The sequence below is a fragment of the Babylonia areolata genome, chromosome 22 (assembly GCF_041734735.1).
Source record: "Babylonia areolata isolate BAREFJ2019XMU chromosome 22, ASM4173473v1, whole genome shotgun sequence".
Classification (NCBI taxonomy): Eukaryota; Metazoa; Mollusca; class Gastropoda; order Neogastropoda; family Buccinidae; genus Babylonia; species Babylonia areolata.
Genome location: NC_134897.1, coordinates 31,655,380 through 31,674,481, shown reverse-complemented (window position 1 = coordinate 31,674,481; position 19,102 = coordinate 31,655,380). Strand labels below are relative to the sequence as shown.

Here is a 19,102-nt window from a genome sequence, read left to right as displayed (position 1 = left end):
CACTCTTGTTTCTTTCATGGTGTCAAAAGTTGGACTGTATTGATTATATGTATACTCACTCAAAAGTAACAATTGCATAAGTTGAGCCATGTTAATTAAAAATGTCATTTATCTAAACTCAATCTGGTTTAAAACTACACAAAAGTGTGGCTTTGAAGTGCACAAAATTGGATGGTGCTCCATAACTTTTTTTTTTTTTTTTAAATGAAACTTAAAAAGCTGATTATCAGAACAGAAAATTTAGGAGTGGGAAATATTTTCACTGTGATCCATGCCATAGATTGTCTTAAGCTGTGTTCACATTAAGCCCGGCCAGTTGCTAATTGGCTGAATTGTGCTGTCATTCTGTGCTTTCCCACCATCAGTGCCAGCACAGCAATAAGTGCTCACACTGGCCAACAGCCAGCTTACTGATTTCTCGTGTACGTAGAAAAGATGGATGACATATCAAAGGGACAGACTTTGAAATAACTTGAAGCATGAATCCCAATGTGTGTGTTCCATCAAGAGTGCCTTATTGTTGCAATTGGCTGAGCTTGCTGTAAACATAGCCTTAGTTTTCAGGCTGAAAACCCATGGCAACAAAAGAACTTTTATGGCAAAATTCCAAACATTTTAAAAAATAGTAAAAAAAAAACAACAAAAAAACACCAACAGGAAGAGATAATTTGGAAAACACATTTTTGGCACATGGTAAGATACATATCCAAAAAGTTGCTTTGGTTGCTTTACAAAATGCCTTATATTCTACATCGCCCATAACATGTAACATAAAAACTCCAAAGCGCACCTTGCAAATTATATAGATGCATATAATCTAGCATTTTTTTTAAACGCACATGTATGCACACATGAACTGTGCTCTCACAATGGGGGTATCAAGCAACAAAACCTGGCAAATAGAAACCTACTTCTGAGCTGTGAACCAAGTAACCAAGAGTTCAAAAAGAGGAAAAGCAAACCAGTTTGGTGCCTGCCGGAAACTGCACGTTTTTAAGATGACACAGTCTAATGGTTGAGGCAGAGCTTCAAACATTCCCCACTGATTACCTTGTGAAAAACTAAGCCCAAATATACCGTCTTGAAATATATTACTCTTCAGAAATTAAATCAACAAAAAATTTCAGCAGAATTAATACAATGTCAGATTTCGTGTACAACACAAATATAACTTTTTTCTTTGGTTATATGCTGTTAACTATTATTTTCCATCCTACACCTACTTCATGGGTTATTTTTTACCAATAATTCTGATGTGTGCAGATCTAGTTCTGTGCAATCCCATTTCTGACTGGGTAAAAACATCCAGTTTTGTTTTGTGGGTTTTTTTCAAAAAACACTTTTGTCTTCAAATTCAACCATTTCATGATGACTCCTAGTCTCCTTTTTTCCCAAACACTTTTGTCTTCATTTTCAATTATTTCATCATGATGACTCGTGGCCTTGAGTAGATTTCCAAAAACGTATCGAGTTTATTTGGGTTTGACATAAAATGATTACCAAAATGCCCTTTGCTTATCTCTGTTAATTTTCTATGAGCTATTTTCAGTTATTTTCATACACAGACTTACAAGCTTTCACATACAATGATAGGCAACATTCCACATTTCCAGTGATGGTTTTATAAAATACAATGCAAAGCATATGTGCATGCAAATGTCATGAGTTACAGGTGCTTTATTACTGTGAGCAGTTACAGGCCCTCTGCCAAACTATTGGACCAAAACAACCCATACCCTTAAAAAATATACATGTGGCTGTTAATGTTATAACAATTTTACTGCATCACATGGGTTAGAACACTGAGTAATGGCTCTGGGTTGTCTGTGTGTGCACGCCTATGATTATGTTTATATTGGCACATTTTGTTAGCTGCCATAAACGGTATATTTTGGAATGAAACTTGTTATAATGGAAGTTGAGAATAAGTCCTTTGCAAATGAAAATCATCCTCATCACTTGACAAATGAGATATGGCTTCCCAGGAAAAGTACAAACCAGGTGGTACATCAGTCTTTACCAAACTTGGTATAATGGTTAGGGAGGGAGGATGGTCTCTTGAAATCAGAGGTTAACTCACTCCCTACTAATTACCTGATATCAAGTGATGACAGGCGAGAGCGTTCCCAACTGATTACCGCTATACACGTCCTGACTTCCAAAAATTTCCACACATCACACAGCTGATAATGGACAATGCTGAATGGGTCTCCTGTCTTGCCTTATTAGCATAGCAAAACATCAGACCACTGGTATTGGCCAGTCTTTGCTTGTCACTGAGGTTTCAAGCTATTTTTATTCCAACCTGGACTGAGTGACTGCACGTGTGACAATGGCAGCTCAGGCTCAAACACGTTATTCTCGAAAGAGACCAGAAATTCGTGCTTTCAGCTTACAAGATCAAAGGGATGGCTTTAACTTGGAAGGGGATGGAGAAAGGAGAGTTATTAATTTTAGTCCATCAGAAGGAGGACAATGTGAATTGGACAGTGAAACTGATGTGAGTGGCAGGGGAAGGGGGAGGGGCAGTAGATGTGGCAAGTGACAGGCAGTTGGAATGGAGAGGGTGATTGGTGGTGAATATGCTAATGAACCACTGGCTGTTGAAACAGAGGAAGGGTTTGTTTGATTGATGTTTCTTTTCCAACACTTCAACCATCCATGGGGTGAGACACACACAGACTTCTTCTTCTTCTGCGTTCGTGGGCAGCAACTCCCACGTTCACTCGTATGCACACGAGTGGGCTTTTGCGTGTATGACCGTTTTTACCCCGCCACGTAGGCAGCCACACTCCGTCTTCGGGGGTGTGCACGCTGGGCATGCTCCCGTTTCCACAACCCACCGAACGTCGACATGGACCACAGGATCCCCAACGTGCGCACTCGATCCCCCGCCCGCACACACACACGAAAGGGGCTCAGGCACCAGCAGGTCTGCACATACGTTGACCCGGGCGATCGTAAAAATCTCCACCCCTCACCCACCAGGCGCCGTCACCGCGACCCGAACCCGGGACCCCCAGACCGACAGCCCAACGCCCCAACCACTCGGCCATCGCGCCCGTCAGACACAGACAAAAGTTAAGTTGAAATTTGTTCACTTACAGTTTGGAGAGGCTCCCATTCATTTATCATTTACACTCTAATGGGATTCTAAGAGTGAGATGTGTGGAAAACCATGCTTTTTTCATGTATAGTGCAGACTTCACCTATACATGAGCACATATCGCACGTGAGTCTTAAAAGCCTTGCCTCTCTTCATTAAATTCTGACTTGATTTGCCTCACAGACGGACATACAGCAGAACTGCGCACACAAACATACAACAGGTATGCACCCATATTGTTTACACACACACACACTCAGCTGCACACCCAAATGTATGCATAAACACAAGTATACAGAGCGATATCATTAGTAATGAGGGCAAGATTTTTCAAGTGTTGCCACGCCCTACAATTTTTTTTTTCTTTTCAGTTAACATTGTAATAAGAATAATGAGAGCCTGCACTAAGTTTTTAGTGGTGGTGGATTTTTTTTTTTTTTTTTTTTTTTGGGGGGGGGGGGGAGCTGAAGTCTTTGTTATGAATCTCATGTTAATTTAAAAACAAACAAAAAATCAGTGGGTCACTAATCATTTGATCCACAATGTATGGTTGATTAACTGATTGAATGTATATAAATCAGAAACAATTCAATGAAATTTGCCTTTCCTTTTCAAAGACTGCACTGGCCAGTGGCACATGGTACAACCCTAAAATGAATCACGAATAGATTGTGATTCCTCTCTCTCTCTCTCTCTCTCTCTCTCTCTGTGTGTGTGTGTGTGTGTGTGTGTGGAAGTTGGCAGAATGGTTAAGACCTTCATCTGCCAATACAACGCCCGTGAGGGTATAGGTTCAGTTCCCACCCTCGCCCTTTCTCACATTTTGGAAAAACCAATCAGTGCCTTGTCATTCGGATCAGACGATAAACTGAGATCCCAAGTGCAGCATACACATGTCACACTGTAAAAGACCCCCACAGCAAAATTCTGTAGAAGAAATCCACTCTGACAGGTACACAAATATATGCATGCACTCAAGGACTAAGCGAGTTGGGTTATGCTGCTGGTCAGACATCTGCCTTGCAGATTTGTAGCATATATGGATTCGTCCGAATGCAGTGTCGTTTCCTTGAGAAACTGAAACTGAAAATCTCTCTGAATTCTAAAAAAGAATGTTTCTGATATTCGTAAGATTGTTGCCTAGTAAATATGTATATCCAAGGTCTGTATTTCATTTTGTAAATTGTTCTCTGCAAGCAAAGGCCGTGGATTCTCTTTAGAAAGTAAATTCATTCAGGTTTGCAATGTTGCATAGAACACTTTCACAGATGCAGAAGAAGGAACGTTACCTTATTTTACCTTATTTGATGCAAACATTATGGTAATCCTAGTTGTATTCTTGATTCTATTGTTTTCTGAAACCCTCCATGCCCAAATATGTGTCAATGGTTTTATACATCTTGAATTACGTAAGCCACGTGTGTGTGTGTGGACACACGTAAAACACTGAGTGTTTCGCCAGTGATTTTTAGATACAGAGTGGCTGATGATTGTCATTTTAATGCCCCTTGCGCATACCAATTTCTTCTATTTGAAGCCATACAGAACTCGAAGTCATACAGCGGGGTATAATGGTTAAAGGCGGCTGAATTATGTGGTTTTAAGGACGAAGGTCCAAGTCGGTCACGATAGATGAAGTCACGTTACGTATCGCACGTGCTAGCGCACCCCTCTTGAGACAACAAGCAAATGTACGTGTGGACCTGTCGAGGACTTAACCTCAAAACTAAGCTACAGGTCAGTCTACAGAACAGTCCTTCTGCCCGCGCTGTTGCATGTATGCCTCAACGAAATGGACTGTATACTATAGGCACCGGGAAAACAACTCAGTTCTTTCCACCGGCTGATCTGTATACATCAACGACTTGGACAATGTATACTATCGACACGCAAAACAACTCAGCTCTTTCCATCTGCGAAGCCTGAGAAAAATTCACAGATGTCAGCCGCCAGGATCACGTCTGTGACGTCCCTGACACAGATCCTTCAGTTCACAAATCTGAGATGCGAAAGCATCCACGCCCTACTGATGAGGTCCCAGCTCCAGCGCCGGGACTGGACATGTTCAGTTGTCCGCGTGTCTGTCATTAGTGACTGTTTTACGCCGCAGAGCTATGTACATGAAAGCTTTCCCACTGGGGCCAGAAGAAGCTCCACTGATAAAGACCTGTTGAAACCTCCCTCAAACGCTGTGGCATTGATCCAAACACATTTGATCGAAGCTCAAGCATCATCTAGAAACTCGCTCAGGATGGCACAACCGAGTCCGATCCAGCGTAGCCGCCGATGAGGAGCAAAGGACTGGAAACTGAACGCCATTCTCAAATGTCAGCAACGCAAAGAGATAGCACTGGAACCACGTACAGCACCACGGCTACACCCCTGTCCGCATTAGCAGGGCCACAGACACTTCAGAGCCCAGACTGGACCAGACTTACCAGTCGGTCTGCGGACCCACCTAGTGTGAAGCGGCTCACATTCACCTTCACTTGCGAAAGAGAAATAATTAACATAAAGGAGAAAGTGACAGAATGGTTAATACGCTATTATCTGCCAATACAGTGTCTGTGAGGATCTGGGTCCAAATTCCGGTGGTCTCGCCCATTCTCTCAAGTTTGACTCAACTGAAAAAACAAACTGAGCGTCAATTCATTCGGATGAGACGATAAACCGAGGTCCCGTGTGCAGCACGCACGAGGCGCACTGGAAAAGAACGCATGGCAACAATAAACCTAGTGTTTTATGGCTAAATTCTTAAGAAATCTACAGTAACTCTGAAATGAACACAAACGAAATGCCTGCACTCGAGACCTGACAAGCGTTTTGGACTACGCTGCTGTCGGGCATCTGCCCTGCAGATGTAGTGTGGCATACATGATGGATTTGTCGGCCGAACGCAATGACACCTCCTTGAGAAACTCTGAACTGAAATTCATAATATTATGCTCATAATATTATGGTGGTCTGCTGGACACGGATGTCAATGCTGACGCAGCCTCGGTACAGTGACAGAGTCCTCACTCAGTTGATTCCACCCCATGATGGCTTAAGCTGCGGCAAGAGTGCTCCGTTCTGCTGCCAGGAATGCAAAAGCCTCAAGAATTGTTCATGGCCTGTCTTTCAGCTATGCCATTTGGTATGCATCAGTTCAGACCTGACTGGCCAGCGCATTGGGTCGATGCGTTGATGAATCATCTGTCTTCACCCCACCCCACTTTTTTCAAGTACTAGATGTTGAGTATCATCACTGATATGAATCGGTCCGGCGCAATCTTTGACGCCGCCACTTTAAAACTGAAACTGATTTGATTGAAATCCATGCCTTGACTGAATCTTGTGAGTTTGATCTCATCGGCTAACGTCGGCTGACGTTTGGAGGGGATCCGAGTGGAATATGTTTGTGGGACTCAGGTCACTGTCAGTTCTTTGAGCATCAGTATTGCACATGCCGGCAACGTGGGACTGGCTTCTGGTCTTGTCGTCCTTTGTTGCACTGAAGTGCCGGGGCTGCTGCTTGGTTTTCTTTCTTTTTTTTCTTCAGGATTTATTCAGGATTATGTTTATTGTACTGCCCGGTCACTGATGATGTGGTCGGGTTCCACTGAGGTGCAGCATCACAATACTCTTCCATGTCGTTTAGTTACACCGGCAACTCATGGCCGCTGAACTGGTAGCATAAGCAGCACCGACTCGGACCTAAACTACACACCTTAATATGGACGGAGGGAGTTACCACTCTTTTTGTTTTTTTGTGTGTAACTAATCATATACTTTCCAGTCCTCGCCTCATCATTCGATCTTTCATGTCCAGTTAGTCAAACTACCATCGGGGCAACCAGTGTTTGTTCTGTATTGTCCGGCCGTATATTCTGTTTAGCATATTCAAGAAAGCTATATGCCAGTCCGGTCTCAGAATAAAATGCTAATTAATTTTGTGTTTGCACATCAAGTTGAATCTCCTGTCATTACTGCTGCCGTGCACATGTCAACATTAAAGCCTGATATAAGGACAAGCCCCGGGCCACTGAGAGCTTCTTCCACAGTGTTGAGGCAGAATCTGGTTTTTTCCAGTGTACCTTTTTATTTAACTGTGTGCTAGCTGGATTGGTAGCCGATAAGCAGCATTGCCGACCCACAGTTGTGTACCTTAATTGTGTATGGAGAGAGTATTGTTTATGTGTCTGTCAGTGGCCAGCCTCATTCGTTTGTCAGTGCCCGAGGGTAAAAATTTGTTTTTCTGCTCATGTTTGACTTGTATAGATCACTGAAGGTCGTCAGTTGTATGAATAGAAAAAAGTGCTCCTGATGGACTGAGAGGATATATAGCACTTTTGTGCCCCCGGGCCCGCCGGCCGTGCCCCGGCACCGGGCTTCTTCTTTATAGGCGTCTGCCTGATTCAGTGGGTCCACCCGGAGTGTTGGGTGATCCTGAAAGCCGGCTGCGTGTTTATTTCATGGTTGAACAATTCACCGGCTGAGTAGTAGTAGTCATGCAATTGGTGAGATAGCTGCCACGGCTTTTATCACAGATTGCCGACATAAGTTTTACACTTTACATTTGGGCCAACAGCAAAGTGAGAGCTGTATTATCAATGGTTTCTCCAGTCAATTGGAAATCATTTACAGCCGCTTAGTCAGCTTTTGTGAAGGACTATGACTCTCAAACTAGGAGGCAAAATTGCACTGGTTCTTAGTGCTGCAGCCTTGTGGGCTAGTTGGCCTTCAGTTGGGAACCATCCCAACGCCGACTGTCCTAAAACCCTCTGATCTTGGCCGAGAGAGTGGGGATGTAACTTGACCTGGGCAAGACACTCTCCACTATTATCAAATTCTAGCCAAAATAGTCGGAACAGCAGTTGTCTCCTCTGCTGTTCTGATGGTCATAGTCGGACACGACTGATAATTATAATAGTCATGCAGCGAACAGCCGTGTTTTTACTTCCCCGAGTCTGGCAGGTTGTTATGTCACTGACAGAGAAAGAATAAGGTGCCCAGAACAGTGCCTTATTGATATTCCTGTTTCGACTGCGTCCTCTTCGGATGCCTCGCTTTCTAGTACTAACCGCATAGCGTGTCTTCAAAATGTCGTTGCCATTAAAAAAAAAAAAAAATGATAGTGTGTGTGGACTGGTCACTGGAATCCGTTTTGCCCTGAAGAAGTCAAAGTTAGTTCCGTCGGTCTGTTGCCAGCTAGGCTTCATGGACTCAAATACAGCATTCATGGGGTTGTATTTCAGTCAAAGGTCGTGATGGCACCGTATTGAATATACAAAAAAACCTTGAAAAACAAAAACAAAAACAAGAGAGAGAGAGAGAGGGGGGGGGTTACATCATATCATCGTATTGAAGAATCAGTTTGATATACTATGGAATGCTGTTTTAGACAAAATCACCGTAGTGGAAATACGATCGTTTTACCGAGCTTTCAGTCCAGGAGTCGGTTTCCGATCCAACATTTTGCTTTTGAGAAACTCAGTTATTCCCCTTTCCGAACCACAATATTCAGTTTGAAGGACGCCGGGGTTGGTAACAGACACACTAAAACCATGTTCAGGATTGTTCAAAGAGCTTCGTTGGTTTTATCAAACGCTACAAGGCAGACCCTTCGGCGGCCAGTTGCTGGTACGTATCCTATTCATGTCAGTGAACACTTTCATTATAAAAGATTAAAAGAAAGTCACCGCCATGCCGGTTAGTTGTTTGGTCACGTCTAACGTCGTCTGCTGTCATTAAAATTGAATCTAATGAGTGAATCTCATTTCGACAGGTCATGCGACCACTCTTGGTCATTAAATGACGCAGTATGATTGACAAAGTACAAGATGATTACCCAAGTCTTGTGGTTGATGAACACTTATCTAACAAAAACAAACAAAATCGTGGTCTTCTTTATGGAGTGTCATGTTTACACATAGCGAAAAGATCAGGGGATACACGGAAGTTATGCCTGTTGCACTTATTTTTTTGCCCACGGGCTTGCCTGTTTCATTTCGTCGCTACTCAGCCGACTCAAAACCCAATGACATGGTGTTAGGAGCAGTGTCTGCAAAAAGGTCCGTGAGAAAAATAGTCTAGGTAATTGATCATTTTGATAAAACACTTTTGTGACACACACTACCCGATAGTTTCAGTTTCATTTTCTTAAGGAGGCGTCACTGCGTTTGGACAAATCCGCATACCCTACACCACATCTGCTAGCCAGATGCCTGACAGCAGCATAACCCAATAGCCAAGTGGTTTAGGCGTTGGACTTTCAATCTGAGGATCCAATTCAAATTCAATTCAAGAACACTTTATTAATCCACATGGAAATTAATGTGTGCAGTCACAGGCTCATTGTAGACACCAACATAAAAATGAACATAAAAATTATGTACCATACAATACACTAAAACAAGTCAGATATAAACTCTCAGTAGCTGACTAAAACAGCCCCACACCCACACACCCCCACACATGCGCACACATTAAGACAATAAAATATTGCACAACAATGTATACTGATAGAAAACACCCAGCAAATAAAATATAAGTATTTAGCTCCCACCCTCACCCCCCCTACACATACGTGTAAAGACAAGGTAGTGTACAACAATGTAAAAAAAAAAAAAAAAAAAAAAAAAAAATCCAACAAATAAACATAAAATGCACACACACACTCATGCACACACACACACACGCACACACACATGCATGCATGAACGCTTGTGTGCCCGCACCCTCTCACAACATATATCAATGTAAACAAATAAAAACATCCAGCATATTAGAACATCCATCAAATAAATCGTGTTTATAAGTAAAATGCACACACACACATACACACACGCACACACACACACACGCACACACATGTATGAACGCTTGTGCGCCCGCACCCTCTCGCAACACATATCACACCAATAAAATCAGTAAACTAACATTAAGATGCATGAAATCCATTAAATCACAAGCACGTCCACACAAAGTAACGCTTGCCTGTGCTCAGCCACACAGTCCCACACAAAATGTCTGTGCCCATGCACTCGCCTACCGAAGAGTTCAGGTGGTGCTGGGAGGGGGTGGGGGGGGGCGGGGAGGTTTGTGTCACAGTCCTATGAGTGAGTGTATTGCATGCTTTGATTGTGTGAGCGAATAGCTGAAGGAATGAATGAGCTAATGTAACAAGATGTTCTTGTGCGTGGAGCTATGAACCTGCCACTTCTGTCTGATCGATGACTATTAATGTCATCATGTAGTGGGTGTGTTTCGTCTGTCAAAATTGTTTTCAGTCTGTCAGTTCGAATCACGGTAACGGCACCTGGTGGGTAAAGGGTGGAGATTTTTCCGATCTCCCAGGTCAACATATGTACAGGCCTGCTAGTGCCTGAACCCCCTTAGTGTGTATATGCGCGCAGAAGATCAAATACGCATGTTAAAGACCCTGTAAACCATGTCAGCATTCGGTGGGTTATGGAGACATGAAAATACCCAGCATGCATAAAATGCTAGTAATGGTCAAAGTTATGACCGCTGAGCATTAATGGAAGAAGAAGAAGAATGGAAGAAGAAGAAGAACCTTGTCAGGCCTTGAGTGGATGCTTATGTATTTGTGTACCTTTCAGAGTGGATTTTTTTTTTTTTTAACATAATTTTGCCAGAGGACAACACTCTTGTTGCCATGGCTTCTTTTCCAGTGTGCCAAGTGTATGCTGCACACAGGACCTTGGTTTATCATCTCATCCAAAAGACTAGATGCTCAGTTTGATTTTCCAGTCAAACTTGGGAGAAAGGGTGAGAGCAGGATTCAAACCAACACCCTCACAGTCACAGACTCTCTCGTCTCTGTATTGGCAGCTGAGTGTCTTAACCATTCTGTCACCTTCCTCCTCACCTGATAGCATCGGTTAAGACAACAACTGAACAAGAGCTCTGCTCCATTGAAAAGTCAAAAGAGTATAACAATTAACATTAATCATTTCACACACACAAAAAGTTTATGTGAAGGATTGTTGAAGCCAAGCTCAAATTTATAAAGGTTTACAGTAACAGAACATGGCAAATAAAGTTTCCGTGTGGCTGCTTGACAAATTATTCAAAAGTGATAATGAACTCAATGCTGGTTATCAGTTGGCTTGAAAATCTGGCAGAATGCATTGTTATTGGGTGATTTCTGAAATGTGATTTTACTACCATCTGAGTCCTTATTAGAATATTACAGAGTTTCAAGCAATGTATCACAATCCAAAAGGTGTACATACTAATCAATACTAACTGCAGCAAAAGGTGTACATACTGATACTAATTGCAAGGGCGTTTTGTGGATGCAGCTTCTAATTTTTAGAAGCACATGGAGAATAATTGTCACCTGTTGGCAATCACTGATTGGAGAAGGATTAAAATTTAAATCCTAATCATTTACACTTAATCTCATTTAACTGAAAGTAGCAGTTTGGAACTAAAAATTACATGAAAATAAGTATGTCACAGAGTAGATAACAGCTGAAGCTAAATTTTTATGAATTTAACCTTTAGACTGCCACGTAAACCATTCCAGAACTGCTGATTTGCACCCCTGCCACATAGGCTATTTGCAAATGATGGCCACATACTTCCATCTTGCAAAAGTTTTTACATTGTTTAAGAATTATCAGATCGGTAGCTACAGATAACTTTGAAACCCCTCATGTCACTGAGGACTGTGGCTTTTCAAGTGATTTAACTGGCTGACTGGAGCATATCAAAAACTCATTATGATTATTTTTGCGGGCAAGCAAAATGGTGACACCTGTTCCAAGCTGATTGGTGGCAAAACTAAATGTGTGGTGTGAGTATTTCCGGACCAGTGGGTTTGTCACAGGGCTGATTATTTTGCTCCAGACATTCCTATGTTGGGGATGTTTGTGTGTGAAGCATGTCGTGTATTTGTTCATCTGTAGGTTAAATGTTTATGTTTGAAAAATTCTTTTGGGTCACATTCATTTAATCACAACAATACAATTTTTCATAATTGTCTATTTTCCTCTCAGAATAAACATATACTTTTACCTGTGTCAGTTAAGAAATTAGTCCAGAAGTTTTGTTTACACCTAACATTTTTTTTGTGGTCAAATCCCTTGCCGTGCAAAGGATTTTTGCATTTACTTACTTTAGTTGATGTGATGAAATATACTGTGATCAGCATGGTGCGTATTGACTGAAACAAAATTAAAAGTTTTTTGAGTATCTGTTTAAGCTTTTTATTATTTTTTTTTAGTTCGAGCCTTATTCAGTTATTGAAGTCAAGAAACCTGTTTCTCATGACTTTGTCAGTTTGTGACTTCATTTAAGCATGCAACAATTTGTCAGCAATATGTGTATTTTTGGCATTGAAAGGTTGACACAGAACATCAGACTTACTAACACTTTCATATTGTTTTTTTAAATAAAATTTTATATATCATTATTTGATCTTGTTTTTAAGTGTTGTTAAACTGATGATAATGAATTATAATAAATTATAATGTACACGATATAGCACACTTTCTCTCTAAGAGCTCAGGGCACTTTACATGAAACTTGAAAGAAGTTACAAATTACATGAATTATTCATGACCACTCTTTCTCAAAACCCCTTCCTCCCCGCATCCCCCCCACTCTCCTATCATTCGTCATGTATCCAAAGTGAGCTGACAAGATAATGTTGGAGAAGAAGGGAGCTGAGAGTGCTTATGGATAGGTATTAAAAATATGAGTTTTTAGTGAAGAGCGAAAAGCAGAGATCAGATAATCAGATGCATGGATATGATGAGGAATGTTGTTCCAGACATGAGGAGGAGCAAAGAGGAAAGAATGTTCACCATAGGGTCTTGTATTGACATGAGGAAGTTTGGGAACAGAGGAAGAGCAAAGAGTTCTTGAGGGAGTGTAAGCATTGATAAGGTCAGAAAGATTGGTAGGTCCTGTGGAGTGGAAAGCAGAATAGCAGAGACACGCAACACGCTTCAGTGGGAAGCCAGTGTAGAGTACTTAGGTAGGGAGAAATGTGATCAGTACCTGGGACTTTAGAAGCATTGTTTTGAAGTTTTTAATTTCGCTGAAGAAGATTATGTGGACAGCCTCTGAGAAGAGAATTACAGTAGTCAATTTGTGACAGCACAAAATCAGAAATAAGAAGAGTTTTTGTAGTTTCAACAGAAAGGTACTGATGTGTAGAGTTAATCCAACGGAAGTTCACAACTGAGTGCATATCAGATTGACTACTTGAGTGTACATACTGAGGTAAGTCAAGAATGACTCCACTGTTCCTAGTTAATTTAGAAAACTGGATTGTGGCATCACAACCACAGTAGAGGCAGGGAAAGAAATGGATGTGGACATACATCTGAGGAAATAATCATAGCTTCAGTTTTGTCATCATTTAGCTTTAGTTTGCTGAAGTCACCCAGAATTTAACATCAAGAATGCAGTCTTGCATTGACTGAATCAGACTGAGTATTTGGTTAGGTTTTACAGACTTCTGTAGCTGAGTATCATTAGCATTAGAGTGGTGAAGAACAGAATGACCAGAAATGACTCATTAGCAAAAGAGTGGTGAAGAACAGAATGGCCAGAAATGACATCAGAAAGAGGAGAAGTACACAGAACGAACAGAACGGGGCCCAGGACAAAGCCTTGTGGCACTGTAGGATTTCAGGGTTGCTAACAGAGACAATCTGGAAGCGGTTGGATAGGTATGAAAAAAAAAACCACCCAACAATTCATAGACATAACTGTTGAATGAATCCCAAATACATGTTCAAGTCTGGAAAGGAGTATAATGTGGACTATTGTATCAAATGCAGCCAACAGATCCAGCAAGGTCAACACGAATAGTTTGGCATCATCAACAGACAGTAAAATGTCAGGAAAAAAGCAGTTCAGTGCTGTGGGCAGATCTGTATGCTGACTGAGAGAAGAAAACGGGTTGTTTGATGCTAAATGGTCTGAAAGTTTGGAGAGAAAAAAATTTTCCATAATTTTGGACAAAAAAACCAGGTTGGACAGAGGGTAAAAGCTTTTGAGGTCATTGTGGTCCAGAGTGGCTTCCTTTAGCAGGGTCTTAACATGTGCAGTTTTGTGTACATCAGGGAAGACACCAGAACATAATCATTTATAATTTTGGATGGTGCAGGCAAAACAACATCCAAACACTCATACAGTAATTTGAGTAAATCAATAATGGTATGGGAAGTAGGTCAAAGTCATATTTTTTGAGCAACTTATCACTAAGAGTGATTGCAGTACATTACAGGTTTTATGAATAAGAATATTGAGTTGTCATAGCCTTTTATGTATTATAGGCCTGGGAGGGGTATTTAATCATTGACAAATGAATTGATGTTATTTTTGCAGCAGCAGCTGTGAGTGCACGGGGAAAACATGGAGCACCAAAGGAATCCGATGACGCATTCGACAGACGATACGAATGTTTCTTCGCTCGTTGTGATATTGATGGCTGGGAGGTCAGGAAGGCCATGAATGATCTTCAGGTCAGTACAGTTGACTTTCACACTGGATTTTGATATGTTTGCCAGGTTTGCGCTGTCCTGGATTCCTGGCATTTTGATTTTCTCACACAAACGCACATGCATCAGACTGCGTGTACAAGGGTGCACTGAGGTAGGTGTTTTGAGGTGGTGTGCAAAAAAGGTAGCAGGAGAGCAAGATACAGTTTGTTGAAACTGTGGTTTAATGGATGACAAGTTTGCGAATGGAGATACCATGTCAGTTTTTTAAAAGATTTTCCCAAATCGTTTGGGGTACCTCGTGTGTGTTTTTGCCATTCACTTCAAACAGACATTCAGTATGTTTCTGTTTCGTAATCTTGTCCAGGACATTCTAAAGCCTGCTTTTTCAGTTTTTGCAACTTCTTTTTCAGTTTTTGCCAGTCATATTCCAACGATTGATCTGTATCTTGTTATATGTGATGTTTGGAGTGGATCTCCATAGCAGCATTATTGCCATCCTCATCGCCATCATTCATTATAAAAAGTACCCAAAAGTGTTGAAATTCTGTGGCCTTTCGTTCTGTGCTCAGTTTACCATGTCCTTGTCAGAGTCTTAGATGTTGAAAGATCAATGGGGACTGACATGAGTGATTATTGTTATTTGTAGATCTATACACTAAGAGGTGAAGTGGGGTGGGGTAGTGTGTCATGTGAAATGAGAATCGACATTGGTGTGCGCTGCCCTGCAGCAGCAAAGTCTCCTCTGTAATTTGATGTGTGACTAAAATTGTTGACATATTTTTGTTTGGAACAGGAATATGATAAACAGGGTTTGAAAAGATTTTAAGCTTGGAAAAATAAAGCTCAGCATGAATGCATTCACCACACAGCAGCGCTTGACACAGTATTGGTTGATAACATATACATAAAAAATGGTGGTGCACAATCTACAGTAATCATTACTGAAATACATTAGAGATTATCCTGGTGATGAAACATAGGCATGCTGTGGATGCTTGACTTGATATATAGATATATACTGTTGAAATATTGCAGAACACAAGGTCTTTAAAGGCCCTGAGACAGTGAAGTATCTTTATATTTTACCATTGCTTTAGTAAATAGATTAAGGGTAGATATCCTAGCCTACTATGCAATTCATGCTTTAATTTTTGTGTTTACCTTGACTAGTGACCATTTACACTGAGGCAATTTAATTCAGGTTGGTATAGATGATTTACCTGTTCAACACCATTGTGGATTGTGAGCTGTATATTTTGTTTGTTAACAGGGAGAAGATTTGGTGCCAGAGCCCACGATCATCATTGCAGCCATGAAAGCATGTCGTCGTGTCAACGATTATGCTCTGGCTGTACGTTACCTCGAGGCAGTGAAGGTAAAGAACAAAGTTTGCAAGTATTATATGTATATAAGACACACTTTGGTTGGATAATTGTTCATAAGATCCATTATTTTTGTTTGATATGACATTTCTTGTAATCTTTTGTTAATAATTAATCATGTGGAATGATAAATTGCTAGGTTACCCTGAGCTTTTTGCTTATGTTTTTGTAAATATTTATGCCAGATTTTCTGTTCCAGTCGTGCTTATATTTTTGTAATTCCTGTAGTTATGCTTAATGTTCTGTTTCACTGCTGCTTAACCCCTAGGCTGCCTACATGACGAGATAACTAGTCAGCACAAGCACGTATACTTTGCTCAACAGTGACGAGATAACTTGTCATTGAAATATTCGTACTTTTTTCAGGTTTGCATTAAGTTCGTTGACAAAAATACTGGTAGATTTTTAGCTTGGGGACTCTTTATAGATTCTATTCATAGCTAGAAAGCCCATCTACGTCATGAGGCAGTACTTTATTTAAACGTTTTGGTTGGGTTACTGCCGCAGTGTTTGCCTGACTCCTCTCCTTGCTCGCTCAACAAAATGTCGGATACCGTGCTCAAGACATGCGATTGTGGCGCACTAAATCAACCAAGATTGCTTTCTTTAGCTGATGCTCGGAAAGAATTGAAGCGTATATTTGAAGAAGACAGTGTTGAACATTTATAGGACGATTTGATAGAAAATAAAGGGAGCAATCAAGAGACTGGCCAAGATACTACTATCAGTGAGTGATGCCGGCTGTACAGCTTGACAGATGACAGAAAGTGACCGATTTATTAGCAGGACACAGTGAGCGATTTTCTTGGCACTCCGCCAATGCGGTCTGATGAGAACTGGATGAAGTGACCGTGTGAGAGGGGTGAAGAGGAGAGGGATGGAGACCAAGGGGGCGTGACCCCACATCCATATTATCACTTGGAGAAGTTACAATGCATTGTGTATCTGTCTCTCTTTAAAAAAAAAAAAAAAAAAAAAATTATTGTGGTTGTTCTAGTATAATTTGTGTGTGCAAATATTATCCATTTATCCAGAAAATATGATATTTTAGTGCAAATTACCTGACAAATGTTTGAAATGAACAAGTTGAAAATGTGAAAAAAACAACAACACTGATTTCAAAACAACAGCATGTCACTGAAAATATATGCGGAAAAAACCCTGGCAAATAGATTTCACTTCAGTCTCAATTTTCCCAGCAGCAAAAGGGTTAAGTTTATAAAAATAAAAAAGAAAAAAAAAAAGAAAGAAAAAAAAACGAAGTTAAATTTCCTTTTTTGGGGATATTTTTTATATGATAGTCATGTCTGACTGTGACCATCAGAACAGCAGTGGAGGCAACTGGTGTCTCCGACTATCTGGGCTAGAATTTGATTATAGTGGAGAGTGCCTTACCCGACTCTCTCGGCCAAGGTGGTTTCAAGACAGTCGACGTTGAGAATTGCCCCAAAGGCCAGCTAGCCCCCAAGGCTGTAGCACTAAGAGCCAGTGCAGTTTTGCCTCCTAGTTTAAGAGTCATAGTCCTTCACAAAAGACTAAGCTGTAAATGAATTCCGAATTGCAATAGAGAACCCATTGATCATACAACTCTGAGCTGTCACTTTGCTGTTCACCCTACTGTAAGCTTATGTCATTCTCTTATACAAGCCGAGCGAGCCAGACCCAGGATAGTTTAGTTGTTTGGCTACATTTGCTGGCATCACCATCATTGTGGGTTTTTTTTATTGGTCTTTTAAAAATAATATTTTTGAGAGATGTAAGTTGTGGTCTTGTGGTAAGTTGTGGTCTTGTGGTATCTCAGAGATGGCCTTGTGATCAGTTGGACAATAAGTATTAGCACAGTGCTTGTTTTTAAAACAATGAACACCATATCAGATTTGGAAGTATTTCAGTGCAAAGTTTTCATGAGTGCAGAAATTATCACTTGTAATATGATTTCGAAGTTTACTGAGGTTTACATTTGATTTAAAAACAATGAACAATGCAAGTTTTGTTTTTTCCAACATCACAGTGTTGATGCAGCTCACAGTGATTACAATGGAATTACAATTGTTGACATTTCATCAGTGTGAAACTGAAACGTTACTGAAAGATTGTACATGTTTCCTCTTTTAAGGCTTCTGATTGGTTAGATGTGGCCTTAACAAGTTTACAGTTGGTTAGACAATTGAAATTAGAATTGTTTTTTTCAACAACAGAAAAAAGAAATATATATATATGATATATATATATATATTGGCTGTAGTGATGTTAAGACAGGTGTGTTTTTTTCAGGACAAGTGTGGTGGGCGAGTGAGTGAAGTGTGGCCATACATCAAGCAGGAGATCAAGCCCACTCTGGATGAGCTCGGAATTCTGACCCCAGAGGACATGAACTATGACAAACCAGAATTAGCTCTCCAAGACGTCTTTGACATGTAGACCTCGTCTACAAAATTTATAGGGTATGTTTTTTTTGTTGAGATATAGGCTGTTGTAGTAAGATCTGTGTAACTTACTGTAAGTTAGTTTTGTGTGGCTAATTTGTGTAAATATAAAAACTGAAAAAGTATAATATGCAATAAGCCTGCATTGGTAGTCTGTGTCTTGTGCCTGTGTGTTTACAAAAATGTATGAGTGTGTCTTGTATCTGTGTATTTATATGTGTCATTGTATGGTGTATGTATGCATGTGTGTGTGTGTGTTGGTAAACTTTAACACTAATTTTGTCTGGAAATACTCGTTTGCTGACACTGAATTTGGCTTGAAAAATATCAGTTCTGTCTAAAGTTAACAATTATAATGAGAGCACATTTTCAAAAAAGGGTACAAGAAAACATTTTTAGAACAGATTATCAGAAATCAGTTTTGTTTGGAGTGTTGCAATACCATTGAATTTTTTTCCCTCCAAACCATATGAAATTCATGAGAAGCAACTTAACTGTGGTGTCATTTGCAGGTTCATTGTTGCATCTTTTCCTCAAGTCCATTGGCTTTGGAATCAGATCAGCTTTCATGCGTGTGCAAGACCAGTTGAGTGCAAGCACCAAGTGAACAGTTCTCTTCAAGTGGTTCATTGTTTTAAGTGTGATTAGACTGAACGCAGCAGCAAAATTTTTAGTTCCTTGTTAAAGTTCTGTTGATGATCCTTCACATTTTTGTTTTTG

General features: G+C 40.6%; 1 protein-coding gene across 1 annotated transcript; it reads left to right on the top strand.

The window, feature by feature from the left end:
• The first annotated feature begins 8,569 nt into the window (after positions 1-8,569).
• LOC143296881 (cytochrome c oxidase subunit 5A, mitochondrial-like) lies at positions 8,570-19,088 on the top strand. The gene is made up of 5 exons (XM_076608862.1): positions 8,570-8,728; positions 14,459-14,595; positions 15,845-15,949; positions 18,231-18,400; positions 18,895-19,088. Exons 1-4 carry the CDS (start codon positions 8,653-8,655, stop codon positions 18,375-18,377), a joined length of 465 nt encoding a protein of 154 aa, XP_076464977.1. The 5' UTR covers positions 8,570-8,652; the 3' UTR covers positions 18,378-18,400; positions 18,895-19,088.
• The last annotated feature ends 14 nt before the right edge of the window (positions 19,089-19,102 follow it).